This window comes from Copadichromis virginalis, linkage group LG14 (assembly GCF_057382275.1).
Source record: "Copadichromis virginalis isolate Kocher_CV1m ecotype Utaka linkage group LG14, C_Virginalis_male_GT1.1, whole genome shotgun sequence".
Classification (NCBI taxonomy): domain Eukaryota; kingdom Metazoa; phylum Chordata; class Actinopteri; order Cichliformes; family Cichlidae; genus Copadichromis; species Copadichromis virginalis.
The window spans coordinates 39,966,460-39,976,996 of NC_140631.1; the positions used below are offsets into that span (position 1 = coordinate 39,966,460).

Below are 10,537 nucleotides of genomic sequence, written 5' to 3' on the forward strand. Positions count from 1 at the left end.
CTCAGTTCCAGATTATCATAAAGAGAATTCCAATGAGTTATGTTGATATTGTTGCCGGATGCAGATGAAGTTCTTCTGGACTGTGCCATGTGTTGTGTTGTGTGTCACGTCACATGTGTATTCATACCTCCAGAGTAAGTTGACCTCAGTATTTGTCCAGCTCTTCCATATTTCTGATGACCAACACTTTGGCTTGTTCCGGTGTTCCATTGAGTTTAATGAATACTTTACAGTTGGTGGTCCATGTATTTTGAATTTTTCCCTGTTTCTTCAAGTAACGTGCTTTCCTGGCAATGTCCGCATTTCTTTTTATCAGATGTTCGTTCATGAAGACATCGGATCCTTTCAGTTTCTTTCCTTGTTCCTGATTATAATTAGTCTTAATCTGCTTTGATCTCTCTAATACGGGGCTCTTTATACTTATGTCTGCATTTTTATTTTGTTAAATACGAACACAGTCACAGCAGAGGCGCTGCCACGTGTGTGGCCAGAAAGACAGGACCAGTGTGTTTATTTGGTAGTTCAGTGAAAGGCTTCAGTTAGTTAAGAGTGGGAGAAAAAAAACTTTCACGTTTGTAGTTTTATTTTGTTATACAATATTTGAAATAAAACAAACAAACAAACAAAACACTACATTTTTGGAAATGTTTGTGGGCGTTTTCTTGTTTGTTTGTGTTTTTTGTACTATTTGAACACTGAAGTAACCCTCACATGAGATGACAGTGCCAGCAGTGGCCCACGGCTCATTTCAGTTTCACACCCCTGCTGTAACATCTTCACCTCCTGTGTCTTGACTTCTTTAGTTTGCAGCAGTTAAATTGTTTTTTGCTTTTTGTCTTTTGCGGATGCAGAGCCTTGAAATCAGTTTTATTTACAGTTTCAGTTGCAAAGTGAAGAAGCAAAATTAAATTTAAAGTAGTGAATATTATGTAGCACAAAAGGAGTGTTTTAAAGACTTTATGTAATAACTGAACATTTAAAATTTGATCAGCTCCGAGTTGTTTCTTTTAGCAGTTTATCAGATCAGTGCAAATGTACTGTATATGGACAACACTGCAGACAGCCCCCGTCACGCTTTGTTGCCATAATGAGGCTTTGGTTCACTCTTCAGTTTCGAGTGAGGTTAATTATATTGCTTAATTGGCCTCAGGGCTAAAACACAAAACACACACACACACACACACACACACACACACACACACACACACACACACACGCATGGAGGAGTAAGGGATTGTGGTAAAATAAGGGTGAATAGTAAAAAGCAGCTATTTATCCCCGCTCCCTCGGGTCTCCTGGGACGCATGCTGATGGGAACAATGATCGGTTTAACTCCATCCACTGACCTGCACACATCATACACACAGCCTCACACACTCTTCATGTGTGGCTCTTCTGGCTCAAGACACATACACCCACACGCACTCATTTTGGGAGTTTTTTGCACGTCAATCTGCATGTTGACCACGTCAGTTGTTCCAGACAGCTATCGGTACTCTTTCTGTTCATGTTTGTAACTCAACAGCTGAGAAAATGAACATACAAAGCAAAGCGTAAAAAACACTCCTGGTGGGTTTTCCCTCTTATAAAAAGTCATTTGTAATTCTTACGCAGATTTCAGAAATGGCACAAAGTAACAGTGGCAGGTAAACTGCCAACATGTTCTCATCACAGAGTTTAAATAGTGCACTTCTGTTAGAAGCTGCTGCTGTCACAGAAACTTTGAAAAAGGTGTCCTTGGCATCACTGCCGTGAGTCGATATTAAGCCCTGGTTGTGTTCGATACTGCGGTCACTGCTTGCATAAACTATAATGCAAACTCAGCATAAAGATTTAGACTCAAGCTTGAGGTAAGTTTGACTCGCTTTAGTAGTTTCCTGACTGATGGAAGAATTGCAAGGCCATTAAATTATCATGAACCTTCTTGTTTTACCAAACAGCAGCATTTAACACCCTGAGAATAAGAATCCAGCCATGTTGGCTTTTAACATGTGCCACAGGTCAAAGCACAGTCTGGGATTTTAATAAGTAAACCTTTGTGGCGGTCTCTTCATTTCTTGGTTTGGTGACGTTTTGGCTTTGACTCCAGCGATCAGAATTTTAACAGAGTTTTGTGTGACTTGGCCGACATTCTTGTTGTCACATCTTCTGTAGGAGTTGTAACTTAAGCTCTGCCAGACATAATATTTCAGGGTGAATTTTAGTTTTGTTGTGTAAAATGAACGTTTTACATTAGCGCTGGTTCTGAATGCAGGATAGAGATCCCAGACTAGCTTTCATAGACTAAAAACATGAGTAAATACAATTTGTTTTGCACCCCCACCCAAAGTTTCGCCTCTCCTCTCCATCACTTTGTTTTCAAAGATTTCCCTTTCTTCTTCTTACTTGTCTCACGTTCCCACCCTTCCCCTTGCTTTCTAACCCTCCTTCTTTGTTATTTTCTTTCTCTCTTTATTTCTTCTTTTTCTCTTGGACCCTTCCCCCAGTTTTCCCACCTCGGTGCTCCATCGGGAGCACCACAAAGCCTGGTGCTGCCGTAGCAACCACCGCGCCACCGCCTCTGCCCCGGCAACAGGCCGTCGTCAGGGCTGCTGACCCTTGACCCCATCACAGCTGCTTACCCATTGCATATCCCTGGCTCTCTGCTCGCTCCCGTGACCAGGGGGTCACACACTATATCACTTTCACCAAAAAAACAGGACAAGACAAGAGAGGAGAGGAAAGGAGAGACAAGGAGATGAAGCAAGGACACAAGGAGAGAGGAGGTAAGGTGACCAGAAAAAACACAGAGAAGAATGAAGATTAAGAGTCGACATAGAAGGAAAACTAAAAGAATCAAAGATATGAAATTAAATGAAGAAAGCAAAAGATAACAACCTTAATATATGTTAAGTGGAGATAAACGAGGAGCAAAGGAAAAAAGAGATGAGGCAACACGATGAGAGGACAGCAAAAGGAATAAGAGACCATCTTATGGTGGAACACACACCAGCCCTGATGCTAATGCTCTGACTCATCGCACTCCTCTCTCATCACCTTCTATCACCACTCATGTCAGCTACAAATCTGTAAAGTTTCATGACTGCTGTCTTGCAGCGTTGTGATGCTATCATGTTGATATATCTGTCCACATACAGACAGGCAGACACAGACACATCTTCGAAAGTACTCTAACCTCTTTAGATACTCCTGCTATAGCAAGCAACAGCAGGCCCGTTTGCTATTAAGACATTCACCAAAGAACAAAAGCACAAGGTGAAACCAAATGTATCCATTCTGTTGAAGGTTGTAACAAAAAACAAAGATTAGAGAAGACAGAGTGAAGAGAAGACATAAGGCACAGCGGAAGGAAATGAAAAGAGGAGGGGACATATGAGGAATGAAAAGGAAAGAGAAACAAGAAATCCAAGGATCAGGAAGGAAATGAAAAACAGTGAAGTGCTACTCGTGTGTAAATCGACTTTGGGTTTCTTGGCGGTAGACAAAAATAAGTTATATTATTGTTATTATAAAGAGGACTGTAAGAAAAGAATAGGCATGATGAAAGGAAAGTGAGATTAGAGATAGTTAGGGAAAGAAAAGGATAAAAACTGACGATGAGCAGAAATAAAAGTAGAGAAGAAACCAACAGGAGAGGGGCGATGAAATGAGAACATGAGAAAAAGGAAAGCAGGAGCTGAAAGACTAAGAGGTTTACTTGGGTTAAAGACATAACATTTATGGATCTATCGAGCATTATGTGAAAGTTCAATTTATAAAACATTATAGAAAACAGTTTAATCCTCTAAACTTTCGACTCTTTTTTAACTCTACTGGTTCTACAAAGTGCTTACATCTCTCATTCATATTCATGAGCATGGCACACAAATGGTGACACATTAGGCATTCACCTTTATAGTACTGAGTTTGTGTCTGTCAGTATTTGTCTGTGCAGAGAGTAATGAACCCACGGTGGTGTGTAGTCCTCCAAAAAACTCAGCGCAGCATGGATGATGCTGTGCATAGGCTAGATGTTGATTGGTTGAAAAGTGGGCTGGAACAGGAAAAGGGACGACAGGAAAAATTCCCCCAACTGGAAGAAATATGAGAGAGCTGCCCTGCACAGACGACTGATGGAGCCAGGTTCAGCCGGGCACATGTAATAACATCATGTCTTTCCAGGACTGAGGATGTGTCTGAAGCAGACTCCATTCCCCTGTGTGCCACACGAGGAAAGAAAACTGGTTGCACCTCACACATTTTAGGCCTCTTTTTTCCTTTTTGGCAAAAGTCCACCCTCTGCCATCACATACATGTCACAAAGGACATGTTTAGACTCTCTCTTGAAATGACTCCTGACAGTCAGGAGTTTGGAGGAGAATTAGAGAACATGGTCACCCCATATAAATTTAATATTTAAGCTAAGAAGCATCGTGGCTGTTCTCTGATAACAAATTTGTTTGAACTGTTGTCATGGACAGTATAAAGATGTTGTGGTTAGCACTGTTGCCTCACAGGAAAAAGGTCTGGGGCCTTTCTGTATGGAGTCTGCATGTTCTCACCAAGTCTGTGTGGTTTCTCTCCGGGTACTCTGGCTTCCTCCCACAGTCCAAGACATGCATGGGATGAGGTTAATTGGTAATTCTGTTCAGGGTGTACCCTCCCTCTTGCCCTCTGACAGCTGGGATAGGCACAGGCACCCCCACAACTCTGAATTGGATAAGTGGAAGAAGATGGATGGACTACATTAGCAAAGGCTCCTTAACAGAAATGAACCCTGTAAAGCATCTCTGTCGCTCTGCGGACAGCTGCCATGTTGCTTTTGGCTGCTTTTGTTTCGTTTCAGTAGAACTTCTTGTTTGTTTGAGAAGCTCAGAGCTGCAGTTGGTACAGGAGTCACTGTCACTTTGATTCAAAATGAGTGCAGAGCAGAGGCACAGTTTCATGCCGCTCACCACAGCAACACAGCACAGTGGAAACAGCAAAGAAACCAGCTGAACGTTGAGACTTAAAAGTGGGTAAAAATAAATTTTCTACAGGACTGTGTAGATGTATTTATGTCTGTGTGTGTGTATACATGTTTAGACATCTTTGTGAGGACAGAAAATTGGAATGCTGCTATACTTGTGGGGACCAACAGTCACTTGTTGGGACAAAATGCCTGTCCCCACAAGTTTGAAGGCATTTTTCACACTCAAAATGTGGTTTTAGTGTCAGGGTTACAGTTAGGTTAAGGTTAGGTTTAGGCTCAGGGTTAGGATTAGGCATTCATTTTTGATGGTTAGAGAAAGCGGCTAGGGAAAGCATTATGTCAATGAGATGTCCTCACTAAGATATGAAAACAAGTGTGTGTGTGTGTGTGTGTGTGTGTGTGTGTGTGTGTGTGTGTGTGTGTGTGTGTGTGTGTGTGTGTGTGTGTGTGTGTACCTTGGTTTTAGGTGCTGTCCTCAGTGTAACCTGAACTGGGCTTTATTAATAAATAATGCATCTGAACCAGTCAGCTCATCAGTCAGCTTTTGAGGCAGGCAGTTCTGGCTTATTCTGCCATTTGCCCTCCAGCGGGACAGAAACAGACGCAGCATCAGAGATTATCTGTCTGTTTTCAGACTCAGGATTCAGTTTCAGGTGTTTCTGTTTTTGTTGCGTCAACTGGGCCGACCTCGTTGATCATGAATCCTGAATAGTAAGTGTTGTTTCTTTCTCTGCGCAGTGCATTACCGAGATGAAATGATCAGCTTGTAATAAAATGACACCTGGTCTTTAACACTGGCTGCTGACATGGAAAGTTAGGAGAAAACTTAAGCATGTGTAACATGCCCGACCCTTGTTTTTAACCTTTGTTTTGTAACTAGAGATCAGTCGTATCAGACGTATGTCAGTCTAAAAAGACATACAAGCCAGTTTTATTGCTGAGGTGTCTAATTTGAGCTTATCAGTAAATTGTAAGTTGTGATGAATTAATGTTTTATGTCCGTCCATAGATTTGCTGCATGTTTCTATCAATTTGTAGAAAAAAAGCAAAAAGAGTAGATAATTGGAGGCATTCAGTTGTAGGTAATCTGCAATGGCTCACTAGGCCTCTGTGGCAGATGGGTATTGTTTAGTGGTGCTCAACAGAACAAAGACAAATTGTAACTTCTCGCAGACAAGAGTGCTACAGAAGAAACCATACACAGAAAGACATTTGATCCCAGGTTCGACTTTGCGTCTGTGACTTATGTGTCCATAAACTATGTAATGCAGCAGCTAACCACTTTGGTTTAATGCTACTCATTCAGAAATACAACACAATAATTTGCATCCATCTAGTATTACCAGGCAGCTGCTTTACTGCCAGCTTTGAGAAACAGTTGTAATAATATCAACAACCTGGTTCCAGGAGGGCACGGTTTAAGCTGTAGCTCCAAATTCTTACATGAAAATAAAACTGAATGGAAAACTGTGTAGTGTGGATGGTTTTATTCACGGTCTATCAAAAAGCTTGCTTCTTATTCATTAATTTGTATCTTTAATGGGTAAAAGTTAGACATTTAAAAAAAGGAGTTTCTTGGTGACGACCACGTTGTTACCTGTGATTACACAAAATGACATTACTGGTGAAACATTGTTTCAGTATCTAGAACTAGTGACTGTGATAAACCATTCCTGATGAGCTAACATCTGTCCAAGGTTCACACTTTCATTTGACTTGTGGTTCAAGCACTTCATGGTGCTTGCACTGAGTGAAAAACTGCAAGTCTTACAAGCAAACAGCACGACTGATTTTGCAACCTTCACACTGTGCACTCGATATTTAGTTCATATGAAAGCAAAAAACAAAAATCTTCCAAATTTAGAGCATAAAACATTCAAAATATCAGATCAACCCTTGACTTTTGTTATAGATGTAATAAAATCTGGTTGCAAGTGTGCCACCCTCTGCATTTCTTAAATTCATGTCAGCATTCAGAGCTGTATTTGATGTGTGTTATTTGCTAGCTGGCTTTCAACATTTAAATTATGCAGCTTTTTATGGCATGACATCATTTACATCTGAGATGGAACCTCTGTAGTGGTTCATTCATGCATGTCTTCCTTGCTTCCCAGTGACTACTTGTTCAAGCTTCTTCTCATCGGTGACTCTGGAGTTGGAAAGTCATGCCTGCTGCTGCGCTTTGCGGTAAGACTGTGCACACGTATGCACACAAAGACACGCTCACTTTCCCTTTTTAACACTTAACTGCTTGCTGCAGGATGACACCTACACCGAAAGCTACATCTCTACCATAGGGGTCGACTTCAAGATCAGGACCATTGACATGGATGGGAAAACTGTCAAGCTACAGATTGTAAGGAAACGGCGAAGCGGTTTTGTGAGGGAACATCATAAAGTTGTTTTTCAAAGCATGAAAGTCTTAAAAAAAACTGTGTAATGTTAGCCTCAGTGCTATTTTACGTGTGTGCATATACTCCTTCAGTGGGACACAGCAGGTCAAGAGAGGTTTCGAACCATCACCTCCAGCTACTACAGAGGAGCTCACGGCATCATCATTGTGTATGATGTCACTGAGCAGGTCAGTGTGTATGTCTTCATCATCATCTAAAAAGAAAAGCATTTGAACATGAACTCCAGACCTCCTGCTGCTTCGCTTTCTCTCTCTCTCCTCAGGAATCCTTTAACAATGTGAAGCAGTGGCTGGATGAAATAGATCGTTACGCCTGTGAAAACGTCTCCAGGCTGCTGGTGGGAAACAAGTCTGACCTCGTTAGTAAGAAAGTGGTGGATGCTGCCACTGCTCAGGTAACAGGCTACGTGCAGCGAAGAGGCTTAACTTCAAATACTTAGAAATAACTTCACACCTGTGGTTTTATTAAGCATCATAAAACTAAGTGGAAGCTTAAAATGGGAAATAATTTGTTTTTTCTTTCCAAAATAATTCTAGACATGAGCACACTGGTATTTTGACATCATCACATACTGGTATCTCTATCAGAAGGTTTTAGCATCGTGGACAAAGTGTCTGGCTTTGTGCTTAGACACACGTACTGTGGCAGCACTGGAGGCAGGAAGCAAGTAGTCAAGTTAGGAAGATCGACAATCATGCCTAATGTTTCAGTAACACTAAAACCGGATGACAACCTCACTGTGACTAGTAAGAATGGGTGGTTGTCCTGTGACTGTGTGGTGATTTTTCACATTCAGCGAATGATTGCAAACAGTTGCTGCGATCAGATGTTTGGCACTCAACCACTAATCACTCAACCTGCAATCACTCTCAGGCAGATTGTTGAAGGTTGGCAAAAAATTACCACCTCATTTATAAATGCAAACAGGTTACTAACACGCTGAAGTCCCTCTGACTGAGTCTGCACCAATGAGCACAATTCATCTGGGACAACTCAGCTGGTTTCAAACTGGGTATTTTCTGGGTATACTTCTATCTAAAAGTGGGACTGCCTACCTAAGTCATTTGGAGTTAGATTGCGGTGCCGCAGTAACTGTCATACAATCTGGGGAGGAATTCTTGAGACTCCTTTCTTAATCTTGGTGTCGCAGTAGTGGTAGAGCAGGTCATCTGCTAATCAGAAGATTGGTCCCAAAGATATTTGTCATGCTCCATTTTGCATGCCAAATATCTACGGGCAAGGTATTACCTCTGATGGAGTCTCTCCGATGCGTCCAATGGAGTATAAATGTGTGTGACTGTTAGATAGAAAGTGTTAACTTTGGAAAAGCATAGGAAAAAATGCTTGTATGAATGAGGCAAGTTGTATAAAGTGTGCACAGTTAGAGTAGGAAAGCTCTTTATATGAACCAGTCCATTTATCAGATCTATGAGGTTCAGACACCTTAACCCCGTTCAATTACAAACTGATACAGACTGGCCCTCTCTTACTGACTCTAAGGACTCCAAAGAGTCAATTTGAGGGGAGCAACTAACTATGAGTCTCTCAGGGAGACTTCAGCGTGTTAGTAACCTGTTCCAAATCTAGACTTGGACTAAGAAGCAAACCATTTGAAAGGATAGGAGATTGCAAGCTCATATATTTAAAAGTAGCATTGGAGGCAGAGCCTTCAGCGTTCAGGCCCATCTTCTGGGTAACCAGCTCCCAGTTTGGATTTGGGAAACAGAAATCTTCTCTACTTTCAGGAATAAGTTTAAAACTTTCCTTTTTCATCAAGTAGTTAGGGCTGGATCAGGTGACCCTGAATCCTCCCTTAGTTACACTTAATAGGTCATGCTGCCGGAGGTTTCCCATGATGCACTCGGTGTTTCTTCTTCACTGTGTTTACACATCACTCTGCATTTAATCATTAGTTATTATTAATCTCTGGCTTTGTCTTTTGTCCCGTCTTCATCCCCACACCCTCAGGTGTGCCAGAGGTTGCTTCTTGTTAAAAGGAAGTTTGTCCTTCATCCCTACGGTCCTTACCTTACAATAAAAAGCACCTTGAGGAGACTTTAATGCTGTTGTGATTTGGATTGAATTAGTAGTCAGGTCATTGACAGGGGCTTCTTCGGACCAGTGGGCATCTTGTACATGCACCAGGAGCTTTGACAAACCGGCAGTATTTGAATGAAAACAGGCTCAGTGTTCTCAGTGCCAAGTCTGGCCAGGCGTTCATCGACTTTGTAGCTTTCATGTCTAAATTCCTTTGAAAAGTACCAGATGTAAACTTGTGAACTAACTACAATATTTAAATGTTGACTCATCAATAATTCAAAAGTCTGATTAGGGTTCTTTTTCAGAATGACTACTCAGTTCACTCTTAATCCAGGAGTACAAATTACATGTAATACTTTACTCTGGAATCGAATTTTAGAATTACAGTTGTTGCATTAAATGCTTTTAAACTGTGGTGTTTACACACTTGCTGCTTTTAATAAGACTTGACCCCATCCACAGGACCTGGCTTCGTCCCTGAAGATCCCGTGCTTGGAGACTAGTGCGAAGAGCTCTGATAATGTGGAGAGGGCGTTCCTTACCATGGCCTCTGAGATCCACAAACGTCTGGCCAGTGAAGGAGGGGGCATGGAGGGCGAGTCAGCAGAGGCCAGGACCGCCAAGATCAACAGCGCCCCCCTGTGGCTGGGAGGGGAAAAACAGACGCAGGAGGCCAATAACTGCTGCTGAGGTGGAAACATAAGCACAAATATTTATTACTTGATGAGACAGATGTGTCATTTGAAAAAGACCCAGCTGTCTGGTTGAAGGACTCATTAACTGAGTGTTACAGGCACACATATCGGCATATTTTTGACATTTATGACTTTGGAAGAAAAACACATTTTTGACTTGACTATGATATATTTTTGAGCTTGGTACTTTTGAATGAGATAGAGGTTGACGTTTTTTCCTTTTACAATTATGTTCATTTATTTTAAAAATGAGAAATGGAAGTAAAACTAAATAAAAAGAAAACTATAGCACATTATAATAAACTAGGACCAAACATGCAGAAATCAGAGCACTCAGCCAAAGGAACAAACAGGGTGGGGTCTATTCAAGTGTAGGTGACACGATTTGGAAATGCAGAGAGGACCACTCTCGTGAATAGCAATAGTTGAATGTTAAT

The 10,537-nt window shown here is 41.4% G+C and overlaps 1 protein-coding gene across 1 annotated transcript; it reads left to right on the forward strand.

Moving 5' to 3' along the window:
- The first annotated feature begins 5,567 nt into the window (after positions 1-5,567).
- On the forward strand, positions 5,568-10,298 carry LOC146694663 (ras-related protein ORAB-1-like). Its single transcript, XM_085478888.1, has 6 exons — positions 5,568-5,662; positions 7,066-7,138; positions 7,212-7,307; positions 7,437-7,532; positions 7,628-7,759; positions 9,868-10,298. Exons 1-6 carry the CDS (start codon positions 5,649-5,651, stop codon positions 10,093-10,095), a joined length of 639 nt encoding a protein of 212 aa, XP_085335014.1. The 5' UTR covers positions 5,568-5,648; the 3' UTR covers positions 10,096-10,298.
- The last annotated feature ends 239 nt before the right edge of the window (positions 10,299-10,537 follow it).